Source organism: Furipterus horrens, unplaced genomic scaffold (genome assembly GCF_987537825.1).
Source record: "Furipterus horrens unplaced genomic scaffold, mFurHor1.1.pri manual_scaffold_7, whole genome shotgun sequence".
NCBI classification, from domain to species: domain Eukaryota; kingdom Metazoa; phylum Chordata; class Mammalia; order Chiroptera; family Furipteridae; genus Furipterus; species Furipterus horrens.
Window position 1 is genome coordinate 129,003,953 of NW_028327177.1, and position 17,778 is coordinate 129,021,730.

The following is a 17,778-nucleotide window of genomic DNA, read 5'->3' on the forward strand; positions in this document are numbered from 1 at the left end:
ATGGAGCAGAAGATTTTTAGAATGGCACAACTGCCAGTCAATGACGAAAGGTTAAAAAAAGTCAACGTGTAAATTTATATCTGAGAACAAAACAATTTTGATAACTTAATCCTGATATTCAACCAACATCTGGTACAAGCTTTGGTTTGATTGATATTTTTCTTTTTCTGATTAGTACAGTATTCCCTCACTTCTAGACCCCTGCACAGAGTAGGAACCTTACATTTATTCTACACTCTTAAAGCTATGTAACTTTAGCAACATACGTGTAGAGTACCACAAAATCCCATGATATAGTGAAAAATCTGTGATAAATAATTAAATATAATACTTTTTAAAATCCCATGATACAGTGAGGCCACGATAAGTGAACCGCAATATAGAGAGGGACTCATGTATCTTTCTCCTCCTTATAATGTTCATGTTCATCTAGCTGTGGAAATTGACAGGAACAATTTTTAAAGTATTTTTCAGCAGTGCACCCAGCACAGCGCCTTACTTATACTTCGTAAAACTACCTTAAATATGCTGGTGCTCTAACTATATTTCAAATATTTTTATACTTACTGAGGGCTCTAACAGTATTACTATTTATTATGTTGTTGAGCCTGTATTCTCCTCAACATTAAATGTTTTGACAGAATTCTGTGGTTTATAAACCCTTTCACTCAATTGCTGGCAAATTCAACTAGTGTCCATGGAGGCAGATGAAAATGCCTCAGGAACATTTCCCAATTTGGGAAAGATGGAATCTGTAGCAAGCGATCAACCTTTTATCCTCACACTGAAGGGTGACCCATCCATATCTCCAATGTTGAATTCTAGTCCCAGCCTTCACTTTCACTTATTTTTCACCTGAAAGGATGTATTTAACACGGTTTAGGATGAAATGTCAAAGCAATGGAATTGCACTTTTAGACGGAAACGCCGTACACCTAAAGGCACTTTCTTCCCCCAATTTTTAGTCTTAAAAATAAACTAGAAAAGAGGACAATTATTCAGGGAACGCTGGTTATGTCAGTAGGCAGTGCTATTACTAAGCACATAGAAAAAGTTAAGGCTTTTTTTTTTAACCTCATTAGTAGGATTTCAGGGTTTTATTGCCCAGGGAATGGCAGCTACTCTGTAGCCCTCTCAGATCAGAGTCTCTCTCTCACAGAGACAAAAATGTCAAACGCTCACTTGCAACCAGAATAATGGTGAAATTGGATTTAACATCATCTCTGTGCCCACAGCAAAATGAAATGCCCATAAATCATATAATTACCTAGAAGAAAATACTATAATAATTGAGTATAGATTATTCCTCTTTTCTTGATAGATATGTTTTATTTCTACTGCCAGATATGATCACATGACTCTTCTCCCCCTGTATTTCACAGATTAGAAAAGGCCCTCTGGAGATTGTACAGTAGATCAGGTTGTGATCTTTGGGGATGCATTCCCAGGACTTCCAATCGAACTGTCAGAGTTACAGTGATTAATAATAAAGCCTTTCAGTTAAAGGAATCATCCATGTTGCCAGAATATGACTGCTTTTCATTACACTCTTCCCTGAAACCATCAGATGCTTAGTCCAAACAACCACCAAATGATTAAGATTAGTGCAGCAGCCTCCCAATTTAACTTCCCAGTCTCCACCCATACCCTGCATGCCATGTAGACTACTCTCAAGAGAGTCAGTCTTTGAAAAATTAATTCAGATCACATGGCGACCATTCTACTTAAACCATCAAATGACTACTTATCTAACTAAACCAAAAGTCCAAGTGCTTACAATGACCTTAATGGCCCTTCATGAGTTCCTTTCCCCATTATCTCTTGGACCTCAAACCTTATCTCTTACTACTATCCTCTAAGCCAGTGGTTCTCAACCTTCCTAATGCCACGACCCTTCAATACAGTTTCTCATGTAGTGGTGACCCCCAGCCATAACTAAAGCATAGTGATTAATCACAAAAACAATATGTAATTATACATGTGTTTTTCGATGGTCTTAAGCAACCCCTGTGAAAGGGTCGTTCAACCCCCAAAGGGGTCGTGACCCACAGGTTGAGAACTCCTGCTCTAAGCTCAGCACTTTGGCTTCTTTGAACTTCTGTGACTCTTTCCTTAAACATCAGCTTCTGACCAAGCCCTAACTTGATAAACATACGTAAAACTGCAACCACTACCACGGCTGGTGTGGCTCAGTGGATTGAGTGCTGGCCTGCGAACCTAAAGGTCACTGGTTCAAATCCCAATCAAAGCACACATGAAGCAATGCTTCTCTTTCTCCCTCCTTTTCCCTATATTAAATTAAAGAAGCCTACCAGACAGTGATAATGCACCCCTCTTCTGAGATGTCATTCCAAGTTACTCGACCTAACCGAGCAGGACACACCTTTGCTAGGGATGGGGCAGATATAGAACACAATTCATGGGCTAGAGAAGAGACAGTAGGAACTGAAAGAAGAATCTAGGGGATAGGGTCCACTAGTCAAAACAGAATTTATGGTCGCTGGATTATCAAAGGACACATAGAGGAGATTATCTCACTTTCCTTTCTTCCCCATTCATTTTACTGCTGCTACAGTATCCCCTCACTTACTGCGGGTATTACGTTCTAGACACCCCTGCAATAGGTGAAAATCCGCAAGTAGGAACCTTACATTTATTTTAGTATTTATATATATGTTAAGGCTTTATAATCCCTTCCCATACACTTATAAACTGTTCCCAGTCCCTTATGAACCTTTCCCACTCCTTGTTAACCTTTACCACACTTTTATAAACACTACTTATGTTCTTAAACATATTCTACACTCTTAAACTTATGTAGCTCTAACAACATACATATACAGTACCACAAAATCCCGCAATATAGTGAAAAATCCATGATAAATAATTAAATACAATATATTTTTTTAAATCCTGTGATACAGTGAGGCCGCGATAAGTGAACCACGATATAGAGAGGGACTACTGTACTCTCTTTTCTTATTTTGTAGCTAATTGACTTCTAAAAGTGAGTCCATCACCAAGTCTCACTCCATGAACCACAATTCCAGATGTGAAGATCAGTCAACCCCTAAACACTTCAACTTCTGAATTTCCATCAGTTCCTCCACCCTCCATATCAACCAAAACTCTACATAACTACAACTTTTGTTTTGTTCAAAGAGATGTACAGCTGTCTCTTGTTTAAAAAGCAGTAAGTTCAGCTTCAACTATTATTGTTTCAGATATTGAGAAGCAGCTTCTTCCTTTGACATATGATCAAATGAATTAATACAGGTAAAGACTTAAAATAGTGCCTGGTACATAGTTTGCACCCAATAAATGTTATTAATATTAACTAAATAAAAGTTAGCTAATACTAGTAGACAATAAATAATACTTACTATATACATAAATTTAAAAGAGCAAAATGACATTTACATGTGATAGTAAGCTACAAGGGTGGAAAGGGAGATCTCCTCAGAGGTGTCAAATGACCAGCATAATGAACTCTGGACCAAGTGGGTGGTGAGTTATTCGCTGTGGAAGAGTGGGAAGAGGGGGCCAAATGGTAGGGACTGTCCATGTGAAGAGAGTAACCTTCCTGCCACAGTGTTTGGGACACAAGATGACAGTCCAGCAGTTCATGCCACACTGGGAGAACACAGTTCAGCAGTTGGCATTAGTAGGCACTCAACACCTCTCTGAAGGCTGACTGGCTGGGTATATAGTTCTATTTAAAGTCATGTTATAACCCTTCCATACAATCCAAGCTCTCTGATCCTGGTATAATACAACCTTTCTGTGCCTCAGTTTCCTCATCTATTAAACAAGGAAAGTGCTTGGCTGACTGCCAGAAAACTCCGGGAAAAACTGACTAAGATTCAGATTCCTAAGTTGCTACCCAAAAGCTTTTGTTCCAGGCTGGGCCCAGAATCTCAAATTTTATTTTATTTTATTTTATTTTAATATTTTATTTATATATTTTTAGAGATAGGGGAAAGGAGAGAGAAAGAGAGAGAGAGAAACATCAATGTGTGGCTGCCTATCACATGCTCCCAACTGGGGACCTGGCCTGCAACCCAGGCATGTGCCCTGGCTGGGAATCAAACCAGCTATCTTTTGGTTCGCAGGCTGGCATTCAATCCGCTGAGCCACACCAGCCAGGGTACAAATCTCAAATTTTAACAAGCTCTCTAACTTATACTAACAGTATGGAAATACAGGATGGGACAAAAGTAGGTTTTTAGTTGTCAGTATGTGACAGCCCTGGCTGGTTTAGCTCAGTGGATTGAGCGTCGGCCTGCGAGCTAAGTGTCGCTGGTTCGATCTTCCAGTCAGGGTACATCAGAGAAGGAAAACTCTGACTCCAAAAAACCTCCGCTGCCTTGCGGCATACCTCTTCAGGGGAAAGGCTAAGGGAGTAAACCCCGACAGAAAATCCGGAGCCGGAGTCCCTAAGGCGGTTTGACGTTGTAGTCAACACCGGCAACTCCTGCGGCGCACCTGAACCCAAGCTGTATCGACTCCGTCTTTCCCTTGGACCCTTCAGCTGCGAAGAGAGGGGGGGTCTGCTGCATGGGCAACAGCAGACCCTCCATATTACCCTGCCCAGGCTCTGTAGCTTCAGCGTCATCACAAGATGTCGATTCAACACGGGAGGAGACAGATACCATGTCACTCCCGAGTCGGACTGCACAGCCATTCTCGGCGGTGCAGATAGACTCTTAAGAAGCTACACCATCGTCTCTCGAGACGGACGGCTGCCGACGACGATGTGAAACAGAATTTATTCTTGTATTATTATTTATTAATTATTGTATTATTTTCTATACTAACAACTATAAACCTAGTTTGGCCCCACTCTGCATACCAACATGCACGTTGTTTTAGGAATCTCTGTTCTGGGTGACTCTAAGGTCATATAACATGTTTAATAAATAAACAGTAAAGATATTTGAGGTTAAGGCTTAGAGTTATTGAAGAACTCGAGGTATCAGGGAAGACTGTTGAGGTAGAAGACATGTCTTCTCTTTGATTATATGCAGGAATAAGTAATAATAATAATAACTTTAAAACTTATCATAGCTTAAAGTAGCAACTCCACTGACAGTTGCAATGGTCACAAAGCTTCTTACATTGACTTCATTTTGTGTCATTTCTACAGGCTTATAAATGAGTGGAAAAAGCAAGTCTCATTTCTCTTCCATAGGACTCTAATCCAAAGATGCAAAGACTTCTACCAACTCTAATCTAAATTTCTTATTCTGCCAGCTAAAACTGCCCTAATTTCTTCCAAGGTTGCTGATGCCCACGATCATTAGTCTGGGTCAGTTTATTTCTATCTTAAAAAATGAGGCATTGCACAAAATTCCAGATGTGGTCTCACCAGCTCTAAATCTGTATTTCTCATGCTCTGGTCACCATATTACATTAGTAAGGCTTCCATTAGTGCCCTGGTTGACTCCAAAGCTTAAGCTCTGAAATGAGACGGATCTTGGCCCAAATTCTAACTACTGTTGTGACCTTACCCATGTTACTTAACTTCTATGGGATCCAGATTCCTTATCTGGCAAATGAGAAATATAGCTATGTCTTTGGCCTCGAGTCATGCAGCAATGCATGCAAGCTGCTGAGCAAAGTGCCAGGAACACAGTAAGGAACACGGTAAGCGGCAACTATTAATGTGACTCAGTCTGTATGAACTCTCTTTTGGCACCTGAATTACACTGTTGGCTCAGGTAAAGGTTAGAATTAATAGCCTTAGGTCTTTGTGAGAAAGTTTGCCAGTAAGAGCCAAGTTTCCCATCCAAGACTCTTATTGTTAAGGGTAAATTAACAATAAGAACAAAATTTCTTGATTTCAAAGGACAGAAATGAGGAACAATGGATAAAAAATGAATCCAGGCATCTGGTTGGGAAAAGGCACTCTTTAGAAAACTTGTGCCAAAGTCACTGGGGACCCAGGGAGTTTTATGGGTCAGGATCTAGAGAGCCCAATAGGACCATTGAAGATAGATATGAGAAGCAGAGCCTAGGAAAGAGTTAATAAGTTAGTAAGGTTCTAGCTGGTGTGGCTCAGTTTGTTGGAGTGTAGCCCCATAATCAAAGGGTTGTGAGTAAAGGGCAAAACTTTACTCACAGCTTTAGTCAGCTCTTAGAGATGGGTACCCAAAGGCCAAGATAAAAATTTTAAAAAAAAAAGAAAATTTTAAAAACTTTAGTGTCATTTGGGGGTCAAAGTCTCTCCTAAGTTGAAATCCAGTGTTGGTATGTCTTTTATTGATATTTTCTGTAGTAATTATCAAATACTTACTATGTGCAACACAATGGAATAGGCACTATCAAGGTTCAAAGATGAATCAGATACATGGATGATGACTTCAAAATCCAAAAAGAAAAATGAATGTCTAGAATCCCACCCAGAATGTATAAGGTATGATACTTGAGATCAGACAAAATACACTGAAATTCCTGAGAAGGGCTTCTGAATGTGAAAAGCAGAAAGTCCTCTTGGATTAGAGAATATTTAGGACAGCCCTTTATTCAGCCACTCAGCAGGTATTTATTTAGTATCTACTAATTTCCAAACACTGTGTGAAGCATTGGAGGTTAGGCAATGAACAAAAAAGACATGAATTTATATTTATTTGGGTTGGTTGGGTAATATAGTTAATAAAAAGGCAAACAGACAATAATTGCAGACTCTAATAAATACTCCAAAGAAAATAACCTGAATGACTTGCTAGAATAAGGACAATAAATTATTTTAGAATCTTGTCAGGGGAAAGCTTTCCTGAAGAAGAGAAATTTGAACTGAGATGTGAAAGAGGAGCCAGCAATGGAAAAAGACATGAAAAGAGAATAGCCCTGGCAGAAGAAACAGAAAATGCAAATAATCAATAAATTGGCCTCTTCAAAATATAGGGATCAATATGGGTCAAATGTGAGAAGAAGGAGAAGGAAAGAATAATGTGAGATTGGAAAAGACAGACAGGGAGCGGGTCAAGTAGGGTATTTTATTCTAAAAGTAACAGGAAGCCACTTAAGGGTTTTTAACAGAGGAATAACATGATCTGGTTTACATTTATAATATAAAAGACCACTCTGATACCATGTGGGTGATGGACTGTCAGAGAGCAGATGTGGAAATAGAGAGATTGCTAAGGAGGCTGCTGTAGAGGTCCAGGCAACAGATGATGGCAGCTTTGAACAGGAAGGTAGCAGTGGACATGTACCAAAGTGGGAGACATTCTGGTGGTAAAGCCATGAGGACTTGCTGATGAAGTGGATGTAGGAGTAGGGGGTCAAGGAAGCAAGGTGACTCTTGGGTTTGGGGTTTAAGACACCAGGGAAACTGGGGAGCCTATCATAATATGGGGGCCACTAGAAAAGGGCATGTTGGGTAAGTGGATGGTGAGAGGGAGTAGAGAATCAAGATTTTCACTAATCATAGAAAATAGTTATGATGAAATAGAAACAAAGGTCATGGCAAGGACATTCGTAACAGAAAGGTAAGCAACATGAACTGGGTAGATAAATGTATATGTGTACCTGTGTCCAGGAAATGGTCAAGAACTGCTCTTTGTCCGAAGGGCAGAGTCTGTAAATGTGAACCATGACTGCTGAGAAGGCGTAATGGTGACTCATCTTGTAGGAACTTGAGAGAGACCGAGGCATTTAGATATTAGTTGGTAGACAACAGGAAGCCATGGAGAATTTCTGATGGGACAGAAGAGTGCTTCAGAAAGTTGCAGTAGGTAGTTGTAGAGTTGAAATGGGAAATCAAGAACCAGAGCTGGGGGCATTTGATGGCAATAATCCAGGCCAGGGAGAGGGAAGACATGATCCAGGTAAAATATAAGATAGTAGGTTTCTATTTATTTTAATCTCTCTCCTATAATAGTGTTATTGCAAACTTGAAGCCAGGAACCCTGTGTCTTTCTAACGAGCCCTGTCCATCAGTAGGATAGCTTCTCTATCCTCCAGTAACCCTGTCTTCCAAAATGATCTTTAAATGAAAAGGTGACAGAATAAGATAGGAAAAAATTATTTTGTGCATCCATGCATTGGTTCCTCCCTTGCAAAGCATGGATGAAAATATAACATCTATGGGAAGTGACATGTTCCCATCACCCAGGGCTTCATTTTATGAGGTCCTATTGTGTTAGCATCTGTGATGCCAGTCAGACCATTCAGGTTCTGCTGAAACGCCAAGGCATCCCCTTCAACAAAAGAGCTGGGTCCATAAACATCATCTATTATCTAAGAGGACAAGCTCCTCAGAGGGGAGTTTCTGAATCAACTTAAAAAAAAAGAGCAGCTATCAATGCCCTGTCAATGGCCGATAAATGCATGATGTACCATAAATCCTAGTTATTTATTTTTTAATTTCAAAAATATTTTCCTTTCACTGGGTACAAGGCCAGGAACTGGGTGACCTGAACTTTTCACAGGAGTCGGTTCTCCAGAGACATCCACTCCTGTTGCTTGAGTAAACATGACTTGAGAAGCGTTGTGTGCGCTGTTGTATGTATTAGCTTTTCATATTATCAGGCAGCTCTTGAAACCACCCCCAGCCACCCACCCTACCTTTCAACCTTATGAACTTTTCTGATGGCTACAGCTTCAGTCTGCAAAGGTTTGAATGCAACCAGGCTCCAGGAGGAAGCTGAATCTGGCATACCTGGACAGTAAATTTCAGCTCAGGCTGGAGAACTTGATGTGTCTCCTTTGATTCAGAGGGAGCTACCACTCCAAGGCGCAATGTGTACTCCAGGAGCTGTACGCACTGTGTCTTCTCCTTCATTAGACACTGCCAGGTCCTGTTGGAATTTTCATGCTCTGCCATCTCGGCTCCTTGTCATCTCTGATTCTTCACCTTGCTTCTTGTCTATATATATTTGTAAAACATCAGATTTTACTTGTTGCTTTATCAGTGACTCCTGTGCTTCCTGAGATTTAATACTGAGTAGGTACAATGTGTGTTTTTAGTTTGCTTGTTTCCTTGGGGCATTTTTGGCTTAACCAGCATTGAACTTGAACCACACCCTTCCCCCAGGACACTGTCTTGGGCAGCACTGTCAGTTCAGGTTATTCTCTTTGGGGGTTATCTCCAAGTTTCAACTATTCCAGATCTCCAGAGTTGCCTTGGCTCTTGTCTTTTCCAAGGCCTAATTATTTTGTTCTTTCTCCAGTTCTATGAGTTCTCCAAGATTCTTTCAACAAACTCCCTCTGTCAGTGAGAGAGAGTCATTCTGCATTCTGTGAAACTGGAGAACTATAACTAATACTCTGAATAACTTGGCTTCTTTAGCCATTTGAATTAAGGAAAGTTAAAATCAACTAGACACAATTAATAAGTATATTCCCTGGATCCTCAGAGTTTCCCATGTATTTATACTGTTCTCCAAAGCTCCAGTTACTGTCAGAAAATAATTACACTGTTTTCTTCTTTCTCTTTTTAAATAAACCTTCCACTTAAGTACAAGTCTGTATGCTTGAGGTTCATGGGTAGAGTACTGTATTGGGGGGGGGGGGGAAAGAGGTCTAGAACAATACTGCCAAAAAGAAATATAAACCAAGCCATTTCTATGACTTTATTTTTTCTAGAAATAGTCTGACTTAAACAAAAATACAACTGCATGTACAAAACAAGAACTACAGTTAACACTTATTAGATATTCAGCATGGATCTGACTGATACTGAGCTAGACATCTTATATGAATTACCTTATTTATTCCTCATAATAATCCTAGGATGAAGACATCTTTATTAACTCCATCGTGCAGATATCTCTGAGGCCAGAGAGATGAAGGGAATTGCCTAAGTCACACAGTTAGTAAGTGGTAGAGGCAGACGTCAAAGCCCAACAGCCTAAGTCCAGATACTATGTTGGTTATTAATACATTTTACCTTTTTCGCAAAAAAAGCAAACAAGAAGATGTTGCTTCTTGTGCCTCATCACCACACTGAACTATTTGAACACATATTTTGTACTCTCAAAGCAATAAGCGATTATTTTGGAACTATGTATTAAATTGCAATGTGCTGCAATTTAATACATAGTCTTAAAACCAATTTGCTCAAGTGTTGATTTCAGGGTTTTAAATGTATTCCACTTAACCAGCAATTTAAATGAAAATTTAAATAAATGCTATAAATGGTTGCCTCATTTGCATGATCTGTTGATTAACTCTGGTATGAGCTTCATCTGTGCCCAACGTTCTGCTTCCTAGCCTTGGCCTTGGGAAGATCATCTTCTAGGTGACTGATGACAATTAACTCTCAGCTCCTTAGTACTTCAACACGCGTGCTGTGACATTCACATCCAGCCAACTCCAAGTGCAGAAAACTGCCTTTATCAGAACTGTTTTGTGAAGTTTATTAAATGTAATTGGAAAAAAAAATATATGAAGAAGCTGCATGGAATGGCAGTAAGATACATCTCTAAGAAAAAAATAGACAGTCTAAATTTCCTTCTAAGGAGGGAGGACTGTGTTACTTGCAGGTCAACTGCATTGCTGAATGGAGTATACAAATTTGGGTCAGAAGTGAATTGCTCAGTGATGTAGATTTTCCTTTTCATCCTTCATGCTACACAGACTTATCCTTACCTCCATATAAAATCAGACCAAATATTCTAAAAACTTTTACCTGAGAGCCAACACAGTCACAGGATCTACATTATATGTTGTGTCCAGGTGCAACAAATGCAGGAACTCTGGAAGATGCCCACACATCTCATTGCTACTCAGATATTGATCAATGAAGTAGTCACAGAACACCACATAAACAGATCACAAAGACATTGGCATAGGTTGTACCACAGCTGAGACTGGCTGAGGCATGGGTTTGCATCCATCCATCTAGAATATGTGCCAAGGTTGCTTTTGCCAATTCTGTATAGGATTATGGGATCTTAGAGCTTGTCAAGCATTTATAGATAATTTAGCAAATGTCCTTATCTTTAATTTGAGGGAAATGAGACTTAAAGGCACACCCATTGTTTGACAGATCATTATACATGTCTGTTAGATCCTCTCCAGGCTGTCCACACATCACCTACATAACAGTAGCTAGCGTTTACTTAGCATTTACTATGTGCCAGGTGTTTAGTAAGTCCTTCATAAATAATAGCACACTTATTCCACTTAACACTGGAAAGACACAAACAACTAAGACATACTCTGGTTGAGTATGGGACGATGCATCAGTTATCTAGAGTTGTGTAACAAATAATCACAAAACTTAATAGCTTAAAACAACAATGATGTATTATTTCTCATAATGCTGTGGCTTGGCCAGGTAATTCTGTTGGTCTTGTCTAGGTTCACTCACACAGTTTCATCAACTTGTGTGTTGCTGAGAGCTGAGCTGAGCTGGGAAGAATAAAATGGCTGAACCTCCCTCTCCATATCGGTTTTTTATTATCGAAAAGCTTAGATGGTCTTTCATACAAGGTGACAGCAGATTCAAAAACAGTGAAGGCCAAAGCCACAAAGTCTCTTGAGTCCTAGAATTGGATGTCACACATCACTTCTGCCATACTCTGTTGATCAAAGCAAGTGACAAAAACGATTGGATTGAAAGGAAAAAAAAAACTCACATCTTGATTACAGGAAGCAATATCACACTGGAAAGTGCTATGACTACTAAGTGGAAGGAATTTGAAGCCACATTTTCTATCTATAAAAGTCTACCCTATGACCACAAATTATTCATATTCCTCCCATACACAAAATATGCTCAGTCCCATCCTATGACCTTCTAAAATCTTATCCCATTATAGAAACAGACTTGAAGTCCAGGAAATCATGATCTGTATCAGGTCTACAGACAGATAAAACTATGCAGTTGCACTTGTTCTTGGTCTCGGGACCCACAGATCGAAACACAAGTTATTAGACACCATCCACAATATGCAAAACATACAATAGTAAGAAAGGATAATTTCTATATACACGCGTAGGAAAAAAACAAAACAGGAGGTACAGGGCAGTCACTGCTCCATAGCAGTTCTGAAATCTAGCCGGGCACATACAGCACATAATGAATGAAGTCTGAGTCTGCCCTCTGGGGTGGTTTTCTAATTTATTATTCTCTGTGGTTCTTGGTTCTTCACTCTGGCAGAAGTAAAGCAGTAGTTCCGTCTCTCTGACAGTCTTTGAAGTCAACTAGAGTGATGGATATTAGTAGACATGCCAGAGCATTCCAGCTTGTCTTCACTCCCTTTGCCTCTCATCTGGATGCCTGGCTCTGGATCCCCAGAGATGGCACTTACACAGAGAAACAGCTTTTTTTCTCCAGCTCCTTTCACAGTCACACACTGACAACTGTATGTACCTGCATTCCCAGATGCCCCTGCAAGCTCCAACTTGTCCATTATTGCCGGTGCTTCAGAAGAGTTGGTTAGAGACTTTCGTCTGATTTCCAATTCTTCCTTATGGAATTTTTCTTCCTCAGACCCTCTCACAGTTGTGTAATAGGTTTAATTCCTGAAATAAATTCCTTACCCCATAGTGTTCCTTATGTCGAATATGTTATTGTGTTAAATCTTCACCACTAGTTATACTAGTTATACACATCCCCATTTTACAGATGAGGATACTGAAGCTCAGTGAAGTTAGGTAACTTTTTCATGGCTACACAGCTAAAAATGTAAGAGCTCATATTTGAACTCAGGTCTGTCTGGTTGCTGGTCTTATACATGTAATTCCCATGCACCACCTTCTATGAGGACAGGGTAAGTTCATGTGTTAGCAAACTGATCTCTGAAAAAATATTTCAAAATACCCAGATTGATATCATTTGTCTATTTCTATGTTACAAAGACTCCCATCAGGCTAATGAGCTGGTATGAGGTAGCTTTAGCATCTCACAAGATAGACAGCTGGGAAAACAAAAGTTCTTCAATAAGTAAATGTACTAAAAGTTAATGAAAATGTGGAAGGGTGATTCTTCAGGTATCTCATTCCCATGCAAGACATCTGATTTCTACGTGTTAGAACCTTCACTTCTTTGCCTATGGCCTTTCTATTTTGGCCAAACTTGCTCTGCCCACTTATATGGCAAGCCCGAAGCTCTGAAAAATTAATACCTGTACCTTAGCATCCCTCGACCAATGGCTGATAGGAATTAATGTACAAAACCTCCCGTACCCTTGTCCTTTTTGGAGATACCTTGAGATGTGTATTCTTCACTAACACCCCGAGTTCCCCAGCAGACTTAAGCTGTAGTTACACACAGTGATTCCTTGCTTTACAATGTATTCTCTATTCATCTCCCTGGGACCACCATCCAAAGTTACTACTTATACTCGAATCCTTGACCCAGGGTCTGCTTCTAGAAAACCCAAATGGAAACAAATAACTACCATTTTTTGAATGTGTGTGGACCAGACTGACACTATACTAGGCACTTAAATTACATGCTTTTGCACAAACCTTCATAACACCTTGTGAGACAAGAATCAAACCCAATTCTACAAATACGGAAATGAGAATCAGAGACGTTAACTAACTTGATAAAGGTCACAAAGCTGGCATAGTAAATAGCAAAACTGATATTCAAATAGCTTGGGAAAGAAAGCCACTGACAAATATTAGGCAATTGAATTTTTCATAGGTTTTCCTTCTCCTCTATCACTGCTTCATACAAATTAGATACTGAAATAAAATTGAGCTGATGGCATAACAGACACTCTGTGATGAAAATATATATGAAGGAAATATGTTCCTGGAATGTATTTTTCGGCTCACGTAGCACCTGAAACAACTGATATGTCATAAAGTAACAACTAAGTCTCTGTTGATTTTGAAAGTCTGCACAAAGCATTAGGCGATCAAACAGTACAACATACAGAGTGCTGAATTAAGTAAGCTAAGAAACTCAAACAAAGGGAGAACTCAATATACTTAACAGGCAAAAATTAGAGCATGGAAATTTAAAATGCATCAAGGCTGCAGCTAAATCACCAAAACAGATTTTAATATTTAATGATGGCTTGCTGATATCAAATAATTTAGATAGTTGCTCTGCACTCTTTCCCATTAAGAATTCTGAAATTTTTAAACACTGTACCAAGACATCTCAGATGCTGGTGGAAAGAAACAAACAAAAACTTCAATACTGATTTAACCAGTATTTTGCAGGGTTGGCTTTTTACTTTTAATTATCTGCTCTGACAATACACAGAGAAAGAATGCTCTGGACTTTAAATTTCTGCTTATGAAATTAACATAAGCCACCTTCCAGCATTTCTGAACATGGTTCTCATCAATGCTCTGCAGAACTGTGAATTCCTGTGTTTCAGGACCTCCGTGGTGGTTGCTCAGGAGAGGAAATGATGGAGATGAGCAGGTGGTCTGTAGACTCACAGAGTCTGCTTCAGGCAGAGTAAAGCTATGCTATCCCAAAAGCATGTCTGTACTATTTTGCTTAAACAAAGGGTTTGTAGGCATGAGTTAATGAAGGAACACTTCAGCTTCCAATTACAATAGGACTGATAGACAGTCAACACCCATTGCTTTTCCCTCTTTAAAAAACAGAGATCTACGAAGCCTCACTTAGTGCGGGGCAGGTCATCAGCAGATCTAAGGCCCAGCTTTGTGCATATTTACCTTTGGAAATTACACTGGTAGGGTCTTTGTATCAGTGCGGTGCCTACCGGCACCTTTGTTTCCAGGCAATCTCACGTGCCTACATCTTTACTCCTCTGCTACCAGGCAGACATGGCTGAGGCATATTCCTGGACTCTTCCTTCTCATCTTGGTCAGATACTCGGTGTGCTCGCTGGCTGAGGTGGCCTCACCTTGGCTGTTGGTGATGGTATTCTCTGGGCTTATGCCACATCCTTAATCAGCTTCTCAATAGAAAATAGAGCACGTCCATCCCCTGGTTTCTGCCTTCATCCTCATCAGAGAGGCATCCTGGGAGGATCACGGGTACTCGATCCTGCCACCTTCCTCTAAGGACAAGAGGGACTTTCTGAGTCACCTCCACCTCTTAAGGAGTTAAATCCAGCCTCTCTCTCTCCATCCAACTTCAGTGAGCCAAAACTCCATGATTTTTGTCTTCTAGGTTTAGATAGTGTTGAAGAGAATATAATAGAATTTAGGAAGTCCTATCTCAAGGCAATAGCCTGACTTATAAAAAATTGTTTTGTTTTGAAACTCTAATTCTGGTCACTCGTATCTAAACAGTAATTGTCTTTCCCTTTGCATTCTACTAGTGAAGATAATATTCTCTCTCAGGCATACAGCTCTGGCAAAGAAGAGCAAGGTACTCAAAATAGTGGAAAAGCACAGTAATATTTATCAAGGTACTCAAAATAGTGGAAAAGCACAGTAATATTTATTTTTTAAATACAACATGCATGGAACTGCTCTAAAATTGGATTGTGGTGAGGGATGTACAAATCTGTAAATTGACTAAAAATTGAATCACACACTTAAACAGGTGAATTTTATGATATGTAAATCATACCTCAATAAAACTCTTAAAGATGTGAAAAAGAGTAAGACACAGTTGCTCAGTGCCCTGTAAGCTGTACTATGGACCTCTTAGTAATGCTGCTGATGGGAGAAGTGGAGATAGAATATGTAAGAAGGAAGATACAGCCATTGTCCTCTCTATAAGAGTTAGAGGTCAATCATACTTCCAGTAAGAAGAAAGCCATAATTTTCCTTTAAACTGGAACTTTGTTGACATGAGTATCTCTTGAGCAATAAAATGTTATCAATGTGTTCAAATCATGAGCATGAACTGTAATGCATCATTTATATGTTCACACAAAAATATTTTTCATTTACACACACTCTATATGAAAGCTTTTTATCTGGCCATTGCAAAAAGCTAGAACATATACAAGAATACAGAAGAATGCAAAATAAATAAATAGAAAATTGTCAATATAACAGATACTTATAAACTCTTTTCATATAGACCTTTTCATGCCTCATTCAGAGGCAATCTGCCTTACTTCATGTACAGTTCCAACATCTTGTGGGATTTAAGAAAAAAAACAACAACAAAAAAAAAAAAAACAAGAAGATGAGGCAATAACCAAGTTTGTTACAAGCAATAAATTGTAGGAAGTGTGGCAAGTGATGATTAAAGATGCTACCAGGATTTATAAGAGAAAAGAAAAAATAGTTAACACAGGAGACTGTGATAAGGGTAACAGCAACAGAATAAAAGAAGATGTAAGAATTCAAGAACAGCAATCTGACATCATTCAATGAAGGGACAAATAAACAGCTGGGCACATCTCATCTCTTGAAAAATGTTATAACATTATTTATTCAGTGCTCACAATGGCCATATCAACATATTCAAAAGATGATTAAACTTTTTCAGGAAGGCAAGTGCATTTTTTAATTATTTTATAAATATTTCTATCCCTAAAAGTCTTTTTTGTTTCATTATTTGTTTGTTAGTTTTTAAACTGGGTGTTCTTTTTATTGTATAAAAAAAAGACATTTAACATATAATTTACCATAGCAATCATTTTTAAGTTTATTGTTCACTATGTTAAGTGTATTCACATTGTTAAATAACAGATCTCTGGAACTTACTTATCTTGCAGAACTGAAACTCAATATCCCTTAAATACTTATCCTTTTCTTCCTCTTCTCCCAGCCACTGATAACCACCATTCTGCCGTCTGTTTCTAGAAATTTGACTACTCTAGGTAACTCATATAAGTGGAATCATAAAATATTTGTCATTTTGTGATTGGCTTATTTCATTTAGCATAATGTCCTCAAGGTCCATACATGTTGAAGCATATTATGGTATTTCTATCTTTTTAAAGGCTAAATAATGTGCCATTATGTTTGTATACCACCTTTTGTTTCTCCTTACATCCACTAATGAACATTTGGGTTGCTTCCACCTCTTATCTATCATAAATAGTGCTGCTATGAACTTGGATGTGCAAATATCTCTTTGAGACCCTGTTTTTCAATTCTTTTGGATGTTTATTCAAAGGTGGGATTATTGAATTATATAACAGTTTGCTTTTTTTTTTTTAGTCTTTTTCGGGAATCTCTATACTGTCTTTCATAGCAGTTGTATCATTTTAAAATCCCAACAGTGTATAAGAGTTCCAATTTTTTTTAAATTTTCTGTCCTTGGAGGGTTTTTCCTTTATTTTTAAAGAGTAGCCATCCTAATGGACATGAGGTGGTATCTCATTGTGGTTCTGATTTGTATTTCTCTGATGGTTAGTGGTATTGAACATTTTTTCATATATTTGTCAGTCATCTGTATATCATATTTGAAGAAATGTCTGTTCAAGTCTTTTGCCCATTTTTTAATTGGGTTATTTGACTTTCATAGTTGAGTTGTAGGAGTTCTTTATATATTCTGAATATTAACTTCTTATCAGATATAAGATATGCAAATATTTTCTCCCATTTCATAGGTTGTCTTTTTACTTTGTTGGTTGTGTCCTTTGATACACAACAGTTTTTAAGTCTGATGCATTCTCATTGGTCTATTTTTGCTTTTGTTGCCTAATGTTCTTTGTGTCACATCCAAGAAACCACTGTCAAATCAAATGTCATGAAGATGTCTCCTGTGTTCTTCTAGGAATTTTATAGTTTGGGGTTTTAAATTTAGGTCTTTAATATATATATGTTATTATTTGTGTATTGTATAAAATACGGATCCAAATTCATCCTTTTACATACGAATACCCAGTTTTCTCAACACCATTTGTTAAAGACTATCCTTTCCCTTTTGAGTGACCTTGACACACTTGGTGAAGATCATCTGACCATATACATGGGGGT

At 38.6% G+C, this 17,778-nt stretch overlaps 1 protein-coding gene across 1 annotated transcript in view; it reads right to left on the reverse strand.

Moving 5' to 3' along the window:
• GADL1 (GAD like acidic amino acid decarboxylase 1) overlaps window positions 1–8,830 on the reverse strand; it is a 145,920-nt gene extending 137,090 nt beyond the window's left edge. The window contains exon 1 of the mRNA XM_090284950.1: window positions 8,666–8,830. Within this exon, the coding sequence (XP_090141076.1) occupies window positions 8,666–8,830 (165 nt within the window). The remainder of the gene's footprint in view (window positions 1–8,665) is intronic.
• Window positions 8,831–17,778: the final 8,948 nt, after the last annotated feature.